The 16,285-nt window shown below is 42.0% G+C and overlaps 2 protein-coding genes across 2 annotated transcripts; one reads left to right on the forward strand and one right to left on the reverse strand.

Annotated features, from left to right (window-relative positions):
- The first annotated feature begins 11 nt into the window (after positions 1 to 11).
- Positions 12 to 2,129, forward strand: LOC5505949 (U11/U12 small nuclear ribonucleoprotein 25 kDa protein). The gene is made up of 4 exons (XM_001626625.3): positions 12 to 267; positions 747 to 852; positions 1,151 to 1,225; positions 1,309 to 2,129. The coding sequence occupies exons 1-4, from the start codon at positions 42 to 44 to the stop codon at positions 1,364 to 1,366; spliced, it is 465 nt and encodes a 154-aa protein (XP_001626675.2). The 5' UTR covers positions 12 to 41; the 3' UTR covers positions 1,367 to 2,129.
- Positions 1,111 to 16,284, reverse strand: LOC116613842 (copper chaperone for superoxide dismutase). The gene is made up of 10 exons (XM_048734449.1): positions 16,100 to 16,284; positions 14,832 to 14,904; positions 14,377 to 14,511; positions 13,723 to 13,805; positions 13,214 to 13,320; positions 12,670 to 12,730; positions 3,025 to 3,102; positions 2,742 to 2,845; positions 2,141 to 2,282; positions 1,111 to 1,246 (listed from the first exon to the last, which is right to left on the reverse strand). Exons 1-9 carry the CDS (start codon positions 16,133 to 16,135, stop codon positions 2,162 to 2,164), a joined length of 798 nt encoding a protein of 265 aa, XP_048590406.1. The 5' UTR covers positions 16,136 to 16,284; the 3' UTR covers positions 1,111 to 1,246; positions 2,141 to 2,161.
- Between the last annotated feature and the right edge of the window lies 1 nt (position 16,285).

Below are 16,285 nucleotides of genomic sequence, written 5' to 3' on the forward strand. Positions count from 1 at the left end.
GACACAGGGAGTCCAAGAGATTCATTGGACCTTCACCCAAAATGGCGGACGAAGATGCAGAAGACTCTACTGAATTTGAGGGTTTGTCTCATAGCGAGGCGATGTCTATATTCAGAAAAGAGTTGTCTAAAGTAATGCAGGACCCACTGCTTGTTGGTTTACCTAGTGAACCCACAGTAGAAGAGATAACTGCGCAGTTGGCATTAGAGCATGGCCGTGCCATCATGGTGAATGTGCGGCAGCAAGACAAAATGGCAACGATATTACGTGAGTCTGCTTTGGTTGAGACTAAGAAAGATGTGTTAGTTTGGGAAAGAAAGCCTTTGTTTTCATCAAAACGCGAAAATGCCACTAGGTCCCTCCATGAATGGAAGGGTCCCTCGGAAATGTCGAAAGACAGAAAAAAAAGAATTGAGATGCTACCCGTAATAGAGATTAGAAAGAATTTTTTCCTACTGAAGGGCCGTAGCAAGGGGTGGGGAACTGGGGACACTTGCCCTCACATATTTGAAAAAAAAAGGAAATGACCATGGTCACTGGCCAGTAGCGGCGTGGCTGTGATCTACCCTCACCCCAATGTTTTCTTAAAGTTTTTGTATTGTCCCCCCCCCCCCCCCAATAATTTGGGGCCTGCTAGGGCTATTTACTGTATTGAATACAACTCAATTCTTCATAGTATCATAGCAGAAGTAGACTTTACAAACAAAAGGTCAAAGGCTTGTTTGCTAACTCCCTGTTTTGTTTAGCTGTTGTCGTTGTTCAAGACGCGACTGTCCTGGATCTAAAGAAGGCCATCCAGAGACACATCACATTGAAGCAGACTCGTGAGGGTGGAGCTACGTACATCAGCTGGTCAGTGAAGCCAGGGTGGTATTTTAGCTAGTCAGTAGAACAAGGGGGGGCTTAGCTAGTTGTAGGAGGTAGGGGGATAGCCTGTCAGTGGGGTTAATAGGTCAATATTTTTCATTAGCCAACACTTAGGTGGCCTTTCACTGCAAACTTTTGACCTTTAGTAGGGGAAAATACAGGATTTTTTAGGAAGGGTTTTAGAAAAGGAGGTGACTTCTTTTAAGGGCTTAAGGGCACAGAAATAATTGGTGAGAGTTTAAAAACTGTTGAAAATAACAGCAATTTATTGCTTGTGTTTCAGGAAGTATGTCTGGAGAACATTCTGGCTAATGTTTGAGGGGCAGAAACTGTCAGATGATCACAAATCACTTAAAGAGTGAGTCCACCAACTTCAATGCTGGAAATGTAAAAAAAAGCCAGTGTTCAGAAATCACAAATTATTATTTTTTTCTTTTCCAGGTATGGTATTTCCAGTAGAGATGAAGTAACATTTGCAAAACGACTCAAAAGAAAGTGAAATAAGAGATCATGCTGTATTATATTGTAAATAATTTTTATATATTGAGAAATAGAAACAATACACCAAAAACTGGAATTCGACCAAATTTTCGTCTTTAATAAGACTTCTTCAGGGCACCCAGCAGCATTGGTCATAATGCAAACTTGAAATACACATTTGATCATTACAGTATCGGAAACCATTGTTGAATAGAATAAAAAAGCCTAAACTGTCGTGATCTTGTACCAGAACAATGAATACAATACACCAGAGTCGAATTCCAGTTTTTGGTGTATTAAACCATTGTTTATTTTCGCCAGGCAAGCAGCTTTTATATTTTAACAGTAAAATTTATTTAAATGTAAAATATAAAATTACTCTTAGGGGACTTATTCTTTAAACCTTGCAATACAATAAACCATATTATTCTTGACTCTATTACCTCCTCAATAATATAATTCTTTTTATGTGCCAATTTCTCTGGTACTCCAAGTCTTTGCCATTTTTACAAGCTAAAAACCTCCTTACAGCTGTTAAACAGCATGAAGCTTTCCTATATACTGTTTATGGCATTTTTGTTGATATATTTCGCCATATTTCAGGAATTCAAGTAAGATAGAGGAAACATCTTCATCTTTTGTCACTGTTATTCAAGCGGGAGGTCTTGTCAGCTTGACATTTGATTGACAACTTACCAGTACAGACTCTTTATAGTACAGTTTCATGTTTAACATTAATTCTATGTAACCTGTTTTCAGTCCATAAATACTCTTTAAACCTGTTTTCCACTACCTGCTAATCTTGTGTGACTGTCTAAAGCTGAGAGGAAGCTTTTAGTGGTTTATCCTCCCAGAGTGTGCGTCCATCACAAGCACAGTACTTTTTAGTATTTTGGAACAGACCGGCTGATCTTGCAATTATGCCACACCCCACCCTAAATGAACAAACAGACTTTGATCTGATTTATCACAATCTGGTTACTGGTAGCTACTTTTGGATTTTGGCTACCCCCTCTCCCCAAGACATCCATTTGACCCTCTCATGACCGCCCTCCCAAAGTCATCCATTTGACCCACTCATGACCCCCCTCCCCAAGTCATCTGTTTGACCCACTCATGATCCCTCTCCCCAAGTCATCTGTTTGACCCACTCATGACCTCTCCTCTCCAAGTCATCTGTTTGACCCACTCATGACCCCCCTCCCCAAGTCAGCTATTGGACCTACTCATGACCCCTCTCCCCAAGTCATCTGTTTAACCCACTCATGACCCCCCTCCCCAAGTCATCTGTTTAACCCACTCATGACCCCTCTCCCCAAGTCATCTATTCAACCCATTCATGGTCCCCTCCCCATGATCCAATCGGTCCCTATGTAGTCAGGTGTACAACATACCTTGCGCCAGAGTTGCCAGTTGACTTGGATAGCTCATGCCCTCCCCTCCCCAGGTCATCCTCGTCAGCATGCACTACGATGGCACGGCCAATTATATCCCATACCTAAAAGACATTAGCCAGGCAAACCTTTGTTAGTTGTTGTTTTCATTCAATTAATGTGGGAAGATGAATTTTATGTGATGAAATTGTGTTATGTGTGCATTGATTTCTTTGCAGCAATAAAATATTTGAGTAATTAACATTTGCATAGTAGCTCATCTGATCAAATAACATGTACTTACCTTGACTGTTTTGTCTTCAAAACGGAATGTCGCTCGACCATTCTGGTTTGCAATTATATTTCCAAGATCACCAACATGCTACATCAAAAAAATATCAACTAGATAATTTAATTTCAATGATTCCCAAGGAGGTATTTAAAGCATGATGGGGGGAATCTGGCTCATTTTAATGTGTCAGAATAAAGGGGGTGTTAAAAATTTTGCCTTGGATTTTATTTGATTAAGACATCTTTGTTGGTATCCATATTTCAAACTTAACTTTTCTGTAAACATGATCATATATACTTGCCAACCTTGAAAGCTCATAAACTGGGTTTTTCAAATACAAGAACTGTATAAGAAATTATCAATGATTTTCCCGGTAGATTACAATAAATGTATAGGCAACTTAATTTTTTTTTTGCCTGATGAAGGCTAAAAACCGAGAGAGTTGTGGCAGGTATGCAGAAAAAATGTTGTATCAAAAGTTTAAAATTGATATATATTTTTTGTCAGAAAATTGTGAGCTTTGTCAGAACCCGAGCCATGACAATGCAATCTATGTATACAAAGGGCAGCAATGCACATGGGAGTGCAATCTATGTGTACAAAGGGAAGCAATGCACATGAGAGTGCAATCCATGTGTACAAAGGGCAGCAATGCACATGAGAGTGTAATCTATGGGTACAAAGGGCAGCAATGCACATGAGAGTGCAATCTATGTGTACAAAGGGCAGCAATGCACATGAGAGTGTAATCTATGTGTACAAAGGGCAGCAATGCACATGGGAGAGCAATCTATGTGTACAAAGGGCAGCAATGCACATGGGAGTGCAATCTATGTGTACAAAGGGCAACAATGCACACGGGAGAGCAATCTATGGGTACAAAGGGCAGCAATGCACATGGGAGTGCAATCTATGGGTACAAAGGGCAGCAATGCACATGGGAGTGCAATCTATATGTACAAAGGGCAACAATGCACATGAGAGTGCAATCTATGCGTACAAAGGGCAGCAATGCACATGGGAGTGCAATCTATGGGTACAAAGGGCAGCAATGCACATGGGAGTGCAATCTATATGTACAAAGGGCAACAATGCACATGAGAGTGCAATCTATGCGTACAAAGGGCAGCAATGCACATGGGAGTGCAATCTATGGGTACAAAGGGCAGCAATGCACATGGGAGTGCAATCTATATGTACAAAGGGCAACAATGCACATGGGAGTGCAATCTATGTGTACAAAGGGCAGCAATGCACATGGGAGTGCAATCTATGTGTACAAAGGGCAACAATGCACATGATATAACAATCTATGTGTACAAAGGGCAGCAATGCACATGGGATTGCAATCTATGTGTGTACAAAGGGCAGCAATACACATGGGAGTGCAATCTATGTGTACAAAGGACAGCATAGCACATGGGAGTGTAATCTATGTGTACAAAGGGCAGCAATGCACATGAGAGTGCAATCTATGTGTACAAAGGGCAGCAATGCACATGGGATTGCAATCTATGTGTACAAAGGGCAGCAATGCACATGGGAGTGCAATCTATGTGTACAAAGGGCAGCAATACACATGGGAGAGCAATCTATGTGTACAAAGGGCAGCAATGCACATGGGAGTGCAATCTATGTGTACAAAGGACAGCAATGCACATGGGAGTGCAATCTATGCGTACAAAGGGCAGCAATGCACATGAGAGTGCAATCTATGTGTACAAAGGACAGCAATGCACATGGGAGTGCAATCTATGCGTACAAAGGGCAGCAATGCACATGAGAGTGCAATCTATGTGTACAAAGGGCAACAATGCACATGAGAGTGTAATCTATGTGTACAAAGGGCAACAATGCACATGGGAGTGCAATCTATGGGTACAAAGGACAGCAATACACATGAGAGTGCAATCTATGTGTACAAAGGGCAACAATGCACATGGGAGTGTAATCTATGTGTACAAAGGGCAGCAATGCACATGGGAGTGCAATCTATGTGTACAAAGGGCAACAATGCACATGGGAGTGCAATCTATGGGTACAAAGGGCAACAATGCACATGAGAGTGCAATCTATGTGTACAAAGAACAGCAATACACATGAGAGTGCAATCTATGTGTACAAAGGGCAGCAATGCACATGGGATTGCAATCTATGTGTACAAAGGGCAACAATGCACATGAGAGTGCAATCTATGTGTACAAAGGGCAACAATACACATGGGAGAGCAATCTATGTGTACAAAGGGCAACAATGCACATGGGAGTGTAATCTATGTGTACAAAGGGCAACAATGCACATGGGAGTGCAATCTATGTGTACAAAGGGCAACAATGCACATGAGAGTGCAATCTATGTGTACAAAGGGCAACAATGCACATGAGAGTGCAATCTATGTGTACAAAGGGCAGTAATAGACATGAGAGTGCAATCTATGTGTACAAAGGGCAACAATGCACATGGGAGTGTAATCTATGTGTACAAAGGGCAACAATGCACATGGGAGTGCAATCTATGTGTACAAAGGGCAACAATGCACATGAGAGTGCAATCTATGTGTACAAAGGGCAACAATGCACATGAGAGTGCAATCTATGGGTACAAAGGGCAGCAATGCACATGAGAGTGCAATCTATGTGTACAAAGGGCAGTAATAGACATGAGAGTGTAATCTATGTGTACAAAGGGCAGCAATGCACATGGGAGTGCAATCTATGGGTACAAAGTGCAACAATGCACATGGGAGTGTAATCTATGTGTACAAAGGGCAACAATGCACATGGGAGTGCAATCTATATCTACAAAGGGCAGCAATGCACACGGGAGTGCAATCTATGGGTACAAAGGACAGCAATGCACATGGGAGTGCAATCTATGTGTACAAAGGACAGCAATGCACATGAGAGTGCAATCTATGTGTACAAAGGGCAGCAATGCACATGAGAGTGTAATCTATGTGTACAAAGGGCAACAATGCACATGGGAGTGCAGTCTATGGGTACAAAGGGCAACAATGCACATGAGAGTGCAATCTATGTGTACAAAGGGCAGCAATGCACATGAGAGTGTAATCTATGTGTACAAAGGGCAACAATGCACATGGGATTGCAATCTATGTGTACAAAGGACAGCAATGCACATGAGAGTGCAATCTATGTGTACAAAGGACAGCAATGCACATGAGAGTGCAATCTATGTGTACAAAGGGCAGCAATGCACATGAGAGTGTAATCTATGTGTACAAAGGGCAACAATGCACATGGGATTGCAATCTATGTGTACAAAGGACAGCAATAGACATGAGAGTGCAATCTATAGGTACAAAGGGCAGCAATGCACATGGGATTGCAATCTATGTGTACAAAGGACAGCAATGCACATGAGAGTGCAATCTATGTGTACAAAGGGCAACAATGCACATGGGAGTGCAATCTATGTGTACAAAGGACAGCAATGCACATGAGAGTGCAATCTATGTGTACAAAGGGCAGCAATGCACATGAGAGTGTAATCTATGTGTACAAAGGGCAACAATGCACATGGGAGTGCAATCTATGTGTACAAAGGACAGCAATGCACATGAGAGTGCAATCTATGTGTACAAAGGACAGCAATGCACATGAGAGTGCAATCTATGTGTACAAAGGGCAGCAATGCACATGAGAGTGTAATCTATGTGTACAAAGGGCAACAATGCACATGGGTTTGCAATCTATGTGTACAAAGGACAGCAATAGACATGAGAGTGCAATCTATAGGTACAAAGGGCAGCAATGCACATGGGATTGCAATCTATGTGTACAAAGGGAAGCAATGCACATGGGAGAGCAATCTATGGGTACAAAGGGCAACAATGCACATGGGAGAGCAATCTATGTGTACAAAGGGCAACAATGCACATGAGAGTGCAATCTATGTGTACAAAGGGAAGCAATGCACATGGGAGTGCAATCTATGTGTACAGAGGGCAACAATGCACATGAGAGTGCAATCTATGGGTACAAAGGGCAACAATGCACATGGGATTGCAATCTATGTGTACAAAGGGCAACAATGCACATGGGAGTGCAATCTATGGGTACAAAGGGCAGCAATACACATGGGAGAGCAATCTATGTGTACAAAGGGCAACAATGCACATGGGAGTGCAATCTATGTGTACAAAGGGCAGCAATACACATGGGAGAGCAATCTATGTGTACAAAGGGCAACAATGCACATGAGAGTGCAATCTATGTGTACAAAGGGCAACAATGCACATGGGAGTGCAATCTATGTGTACAAAGGACAGCAATAGACATGAGAGTGCAATCTATGCGTACAAAGGGCAGCAATGCACATGGGATTGCAATCTATGTGTACAAAGGACAGCAATAGACATGAGAGTGCAATCTATAGGTACAAAGGGCAGCAATGCACATGGGATTGCAATCTATGTGTACAAAGGGCAACAATGCACATGAGAGTGCAATCTATGTGTACAAAGGGCAGCAATGCACATGGGAGTGTAATCTATGCGTACAAAGGGCAGCAATGCACATGAGAGTGCAATCTATGTGTACAAAGGACAGCAATGCACATGAGAGTGCAATCTATGTGTACAAAGGGCAGCAATGCACATGAGAGTGTAATCTATGTGTACAAAGGGCAACAATGCACATGGGTTTGCAATCTATGTGTACAAAGGACAGCAATAGACATGAGAGTGCAATCTATAGGTACAAAGGGCAACAATGCACATGAGAGTGCAATCTATGGGTACAAAGGGAAGCAATGCACATGGGATTGCAATCTATGTGTACAAAGGGCAACAATGCACATGGGATTGCAATCTATGTGTACAAAGGGAAGCAATGCACATGGGAGAGCAATCTATGTGTACAAAGGGCAACAATGCACATGAGAGTGCAATCTATGGGTACAAAGGGCAACAATGCACATGAGAGTGCAATCTATGTGTACAAAGGGCAACAATGCACATGGGAGTGCAATCTATAGGTACAAAGGGCAGCAATGCACATGGGATTGCAATCTATGGGTACAAAGGGCAACAATGCACATGGGAGAGCAATCTATGGGTACAAAGGGAAGCAATGCACATGGGAGAGCAATCTATGGGTACAAAGGGCAGCAATACACATGGGAGAGCAATCTATGTGTACAAAGGGCAACAATGCACATGAGAGTGCAATCTATGTGTACAAAGGGAAGCAATGCACATGGGAGAGCAATCTATGTGTACAAAGGGCAACAATGCACATGAGAGTGCAATCTATGGGTACAAAGGGAAGCAATGCACATGGGAGAGCAATCTATGGGTACAAAGGGCAGCAATACACATGGGAGAGCAATCTATGTGTACAAAGGGCAACAATGCACATGAGAGTGCAATCTATGTGTACAAAGGGAAGCAATGCACATGGGAGAGCAATCTATGTGTACAAAGGGCAACAATGCACATGGGAGTGCAATCTATGTGTACAAAGGGCAGCAATACACATGGGAGAGCAATCTATGTGTACAAAGGGCAACAATGCACATGAGAGTGCAATCTATGTGTACAAAGGGCAACAATGCACATGGGAGTGCAATCTATGTGTACAAAGGACAGCAATAGACATGAGAGTGCAATCTATAGGTACAAAGGGCAGCAATGCACATGGGATTGCAATCTATGTGTACAAAGGGCAACAATGCACATGAGAGTGCAATCTATGTGTACAAAGGGCAGCAATGCACATGGGAGTGTAATCTATGCGTACAAAGGGCAGCAATGCACATGAGAGTGCAATCTATGTGTACAAAGGGCAGTAATGCACATGAGAGTGTAATCTATGTGTACAAAGGGCAGCAATGCACATGGGATTGCAATCTATGTGTACAAAGGGAAGCAATGCACATGGGATTGCAATCTATGTGTACAAAGGGCAGCAATGCACATGGGATTGCAATCTATGTGTACAAAGGGCAGCAATGCACATGGGATTGCAATCTATGTGTACAAAGGGCAGCAATGCACATGGGATTGCAATCTATGTGTACAAAGGGAAGCAATGCACATGAGAGTGCAATCTATGTGTACAAAGGGCAGCAATAGACATGAGGGTGCAATCTATGTGTACAAAGGGCAGCAATGCACATGGGAGTGCAATCTATGTGTACAAAGGGCAGCAATGCACATGAGAGTGCAATCTATGGGTACGAAGGGCAGCAATGCACATGGGATTGCAATCTATGTGTACAAAGGGCAACAATGCACATGGGAGTGCAATCTATGTGTACAAAGGGCAGCAATGCACATGGGAGTGTAATCTATGTGTACAAAGGGCAACAATGCACATGGGAGTGCAATCTATGTGTACAAAGGGCAACAATGCACATGGGAGTGCAATCTATGTGTACAAAGGGCAGCAATGCACATGGGAGTGCAATCTATGTGTACAAAGGGCAACAATGCACATGGGAGTGCAATCTATGTGTACAAAGGGCAACAATGCACATGGGAGTGCAATCTATGTGTACAAAGGGCAACAATGCACATGGGAGTGCAATCTATGTGTACAAAGGGCAGCAATACACATGAGGGTGCAATCTATGTGTACAAAGGGCAACAATGCACATGAGAGTGCAATCTATGTGTACAAAGGGCAGCAATACACATGATAGTGCAATCTATGTGTACAAAGGGCAGCAATGCACATGGGAGAGCAATCTATGTGTACAAAGGGCAACAATAGACATGAGAGTGCAATCTATGTGTACAAAGGGCAACAATGCACATGGGAGTGCAATCTATGTGTACAAAGGGCAGCAATGCACATGGGAGTGCAATCTATGTGTACAAAGGGCAGCAATGCACATGAGAGTGTAATCTATGTGTACAAAGGGCAACAATGCACATGGGAGTGCAATCTATGGGTACAAAGGGCAGCAATGCACATGGGAGTGCAATCTATGTGTACAAAGGGCAACAATGCACATGGGAGTGCAATCTATGTGTACAAAGGGCAGCAATGCACATGGGAGAGCAATCTATGCGTACAAAGGGCAGCAATGCACATGAGAGTGTAATCTATGGGTACAAAGGGCAGCAATGCACATGAGAGTGCAATCCATGTGTACAAAGGGCAGCAATGCACATGAGAGTGCAATCTATGGGTACAAAGGGCAACAATGCACATGGGATTGCAATCTATGTGTACAAAGGGCAACAATGCACATGGGAGTGCAATCTATGGGTACAAAGGGCAGCAATACACATGGGAGAGCAATCTATGTGTACAAAGGGCAACAATGCACATGGGAGTGCAATCTATGTGTACAAAGGGAAGCAATGCACATGGGAGAGCAATCTATGTGTACAAAGGGCAACAATGCACATGAGAGTGCAATCTATGGGTACAAAGGGCAACAATGCACATGGGATTGCAATCTATGTGTACAAAGGGCAACAATGCACATGGGAGTGCAATCTATGGGTACAAAGGGCAGCAATACACATGGGAGAGCAATCTATGTGTACAAAGGGCAACAATGCACATGGGAGTGCAATCAATGTGTACAAAGGGCAGCAATACACATGGGAGAGCAATCTATGTGTACAAAGGGCAACAATGCACATGGGAGTGCAATCTATGTGTACAAAGGGCAACAATGCACATGGGAGTGCAATCTATGGGTACAAAGGGCAGCAATGCACATGGGAGTGCAATCTATGTGTACAAAGGGCAACAATGCACATGGGAGTGCAATCTATGTGTACAAAGGGCAGCAATGCACATGGGAGAGCAATCTATGCGTACAAAGGGCAGCAATGCACATGAGAGTGCAATCTATGTGTACAAAGGGCAACAATGCACATGAGAGTGCAATCTATGTGTACAAAGGGCAGCAATGCACATGGGAGTGTAATCTATGCGTACAAAGGGCAGCAATGCACATGAGAGTGCAATCTATGTGTACAAAGGGCAGCAATGCACATGGGATTGCAATCTATGTGTACAAAGGGCAGCAATGCACATGGGATTGCAATCTATGTGTACAAAGGGCAACAATGCACATGGGAGTGCAATCTATGTGTACAAAGGGCAACAATGCACATGGGATTGCAATCTATGTGTACAAAGGGCAGCAATGCACATGGGATTGCAATCTATGTGTACAAAGGGCAGCAATGCACATGGGATTGCAATCTATGTGTACAAAGGGCAGCAATGCACATGGGATTGCAATCTATGTGTACAAAGGGCAACAATGCACATGGGATTGCAATCTATGTGTACAAAGGGCAGCAATGCACATGGGATTGCAATCTATGTGTACAAAGGGCAGCAATGCACATGGGATTGCAATCTATGTGTACAAAGGACAGCAATGCACATGGGATTGTAATCTATGGGTACAAAGGGCAACAATGCACATGGGAGAGCAATCTATGTGTACAAAGGGCAACAATGCACATGAGAGTGCAATCTATGGGTACAAAGGGAAGCAATGCACATGGGAGAGCAATCTATGGGTACAAAGGGCAGCAATACACATGGGAGAGCAATCTATGTGTACAAAGGGCAACAATGCACATGAGAGTGCAATCTATGTGTACAAAGGGAAGCAATGCACATGGGAGAGCAATCTATGTGTACAAAGGGCAACAATGCACATGGGAGTGCAATCTATGTGTACAAAGGGCAACAATGCACATGGGAGTGCAATCTATGTGTACAAAGGACAGCAATGCACATGAGAGTGCAATCTATGTGTACAAAGGGCAGCAATGCACATGAGAGTGCAATCTATGTGTACAAAGGGCAGCAATAGACATGAGAGTGCAATCTATAGGTACAAAGGGCAGCAATGCACATGGGATTGCAATCTATGTGTACAAAGGGCAGCAATAGACATGAGAGTGCAATCTATAGGTACAAAGGGCAGCAATGCACATGGGATTGCAATCTATGTGTACAAAGGGCAACAATGCACATGAGAGTGCAATCTATGTGTACAAAGGGCAGCAATGCACATGAGAGTGCAATCTATGTGTACAAAGGGCAGCAATGCACATGAGAGTGCAATCTATGTGTACAAAGGGCAGCAATGCACATGAGAGTGCAATCTATGTGTACAAAGGGCAACAATGCACATGGGAGTGCAATCTATGTGTACAAAGGGCAGCAATGCACATGAGAGTGCAATCTATGTGTACAAAGGGCAGCAATGCACATGGGAGTGCAATCTATGGGTACAAAGGGCAGCAATGCACATGAGAGGTTTTCTTACAATGGCTATAGGTTCCTTGTATTACGGACTGATTTTCAAAACAAAAATAACGTGAGGCCGAAGTGCACATAATTAGATTTTGGCTTTTTAAGATAATTTTTCCTCAATCATTATTGCCCTGTGTATCAGCTTGGGGACAAAAGGCTCAAATTTCAATGACACTTTACAAAAAGTCGCATCAATTTCAAAAAAGCCGCACTTGATATTTTGTTTGCTATCAGTTACTAAGTAATTTTTTGCCTTATTCGATGTTAAATGGGCTTATTTGATGCGTCACGTCATGTTTGTCCGTCATGTCCATGAGAGTGCAATCTATGTGTACAAAGGGCAGCAATGCACATGGGAGTGCAATCCATGTGTACAGAGGTAAACACTACCCACCCTTTCTTCATCTTCTCTAGCACCATGTTGATTGTTAGTTGGGTTGAAATGTGCACCAGTGCTGCAAGAGACATTTTTATACATAAAGCAAAGCAAAGCATATCTGCATATTAATAATAATCTCTTACTAATTCAGGACTGGGAATTAGAAAAATCTCAGGTACATAGATTTCCACCCAGCTTGGACAGGAATCTTGTGAAATCGGGTGAAATACAGTAAATATGTGAAACAAACCCAAGAGAGACAATGCGGGTTAAAAGTGAGAATGTATGAACATTCTCACAAAAATTAGTCCAAAATCTTGTGACGATTGCCTAATGCGGGTGAGTTGACAGCTATATGCAGGTAGCACTTAATTTTTATGTAAGGGTTGACTGATTTGACTGATTTTGATTAGAATTTACAACTACACAGTATTATAGAGTGTAAAGTAAAGAGTGCATAATACATGACAGTCATAATTTACCAACAAATTCAAATTCTTCAATTACAAAAAAAGTCTTATTTGACATTACTATTTAAGTCCCATTGCCAAACTATCACCTTGTGCAGCCATTAGAAAAGTCACCAAACTCATGAATGTGGAAACCATGGTTACCAGGAGTCAACCCATCGATAGTGCCATCTATAATACAATTATCTCCTGAAACCTGTTTGGGAATAGTTACAGTAAACATCAACAGTACAAATTTCATGCATGTGCTGCTCACAAGGGGGGGGGGGGGGGAGGGAAGGGCAGTACAGGGAGACACATCAAACATATTGTGGGATGTAAATTTGTGTATTTTATGACCCATACATTTCTTTTTAAGTTTTATGACCCATACATTTCTTCTTAAGTTCTATGACCCATACATTTCTTCTTAAGTTTTATGACCCATACATTTCTTCTAAAATTTGAGTCCAAAGGGGGGAGGGGGTTCGCCCTTGAATCCCCCTGGATTCAATACTACGATAGCTAAAAAAATGGCTAAAATATAATATTGACACTTGTGTTGATTTGTACAATATGACGTCCAGCCAGAAAGGGTTTAAAGCAACAAAGGGTATACCTGCACAAATCTGGTCAGTCCTTGGACCTTTTCACAATCAATCATCGCAACAGCAGCCCCTAAATGCTGAGCTGTCTTTCCAGCTATGGAAATTTAAAGGATAAAGAATTTTTGAGGATCATTCTAAAATGGTCACCATAATCACCATCTCCAATAATACTGCCTCATCATAATGATCACAACTGTCATTATCATCCTTTTAGTAAAAGCATTCAAGGGGGAGTCGACTATGAATGATAAGGAGGTGAAAGGCAAACATTTCACCACCCCCTCCCCCCCCACACACACACAACCTTAAAAATACAGTGCCCAACCTTAAATTCTATATTCTTTAATTTCTTCTTTTATCCTCCAATTCTAAAACTTTTCCCAAGTATCAAGTCTAGAAAGCATTAACTACAGAAGTGTATAGCACTGTTTTATTTTTTCAAACAATAGGTGTCTTGAAAAGCCATTAGCTGTTACATTATCATTATTATATAATTACTATCATCATCTTCATCAAATTTATAATCATCATTTACATCATTAAAATCACTTTTAACATAATTATATATTATTGCGGATACAGTACCTCACTTGCAAAAAGGTTGAGCGAACAACCTCCACAAGCTATTACCATATTATTTATTGGCATCACCATGGTTACCTTACCTCTGCCAGCCCCATGGCCGCGAAGAATGGTTTTAAGCTCTGTCTTTTCCAGCATTTCCTGGACCTGTCCAGATGGTAATACTGTGTCCACAATGACACATTGCTCTCCAAGATCTACACTGTATGATGAGACCCCTGCAGAGATCAAGAATATCACAAGAAATAAAGGCTGATTTTATTGGGTAATTAGCATCAGTAGTCATAATAAATTATACACTTAATTGTGATTATAATCACATACTCAGTCAAGAAAAAGAATTTGCTGTATCTTTTCTTATTGAAGAAATATATTTTTATATGGGTGTTACACTGACTGCACGAGCGTGATTGATGCCTTCAGTCATGTGCCTAGGGCAACTATTGATTAGGCGCTCTATAAATGTTGATATTATTACCATTACTTTCGTGCTAGCCTGCTGTCTGTGAAGTTTGTAAAATCAGCTGTTATCATGTACCTTGCACCCCATCAAGGACTTGCTTAACTTTATTTACACATTTTTCACACGTCATTTCCACAGCGAATTCCATCTGTTAATAAAAAAAGATATTCAGATGCTAATATAATTTCTATTGAAAACAAGACAGGAAAATTCTAACAGTGGTGATAAGCTATGAGTGATAAGGGATTGTCTAATTGGGCCATTGCAGTACACGGATTCAACAGTAAAGGGATTCGTGTTGTTGAAAACGCATCACTTGATTCACGTCCACACAATCTTTTTTGCAGCATTTTCGCCTGGATCCAGCTGTCCACACTAACACGGATTCAAACGTTTGAAAACACTGAAAGGTGCTGAGTGACACCATTTTTATGATATGCTCACGCTCATAGCAGCAGACATGCCAGGGATATGATGCCATTTTCATTTTGATAGAGATTCGACCATCCAAACTAAGGACCAAAGTATACAGAATCAATTTGATTCCCTTTCAACAGCATTTCCAAAAGTATCGGGATTTGCTGGATCCTACCCCACATTAGTGTGGACAGAATGCCTAAATGTATCAAAAAGTATATGGATTCAAACAAATCTGTGTTAGTGCGGATGGCTCCTAAGGCCCCATTCATACGTCACACTTCTTCTGTGCCTTATCTTAGTATTTAAGGCCTGATTCATGTCATGATCCTGTTGTGTCAAACCTAATGTCTATTTGTGTACAATACAATGCAATAATCCTTGTTTTTATTTACAGTTTTCTAACAAGTGACCCTCATAAGCATTGTAAGCACTGTCACTGGGGGTGGTCACTGCCAGAGGGTTTATTGCGTCCCCAGTGGTTCTTTTACGTCCCTTCGGTTCAGGTTAGTGTAGTGCAGCTTGAAGAGACGGGACCTCCGTTTTAGTGTCCTTATCCGAGAAGACTGGAAACACGGGAGAATAACTTCAACTCACTTGTGACACAAATTCAAATCAAGGCAGGGACATGGAAAAATCCCCAGTTTGAGCCAGGATCCGAACCTGGGACACACAAGTAGCTTGCGTCCAACGTTGATTCAGACGTCGCACTAAATAGGTTGTGCTAAAAGGGTTGTGAGTTAGTCACAGTTGACTTGATGTAGAGTTTCTGTTGCACAACTCAAAAAAGCTCGACGTTTAAATCGGTGTAGTGCTTTTGCCGTGCATGCTAAATTTAATTCTGAACGCAATTATTTCAGACGTCGAACGATTCATGTGCCAAATCCGCCGCACGACAGAAGCGCGATGTATGAATCAAGCCTTACCCGTGTTTCCGTTGGCACTTCACTCATCGATGCCATCTTGAAAACCAAGAGATTTAACAAGTAATAAGCAATGTCACATTGAAACACGGACAAACGATAATAACGAGGAAATTATAGCGTAACTTATGCTTCGAAAAAGTTTAGCCGTGGGTGTCAAGTTCAAAATCACAAGTTGCTCCTTTCCTG

The sequence above is a fragment of the Nematostella vectensis genome, chromosome 11, assembly GCF_932526225.1.
Source record: "Nematostella vectensis chromosome 11, jaNemVect1.1, whole genome shotgun sequence".
Taxonomy (NCBI): domain Eukaryota; kingdom Metazoa; phylum Cnidaria; class Anthozoa; order Actiniaria; family Edwardsiidae; genus Nematostella; species Nematostella vectensis.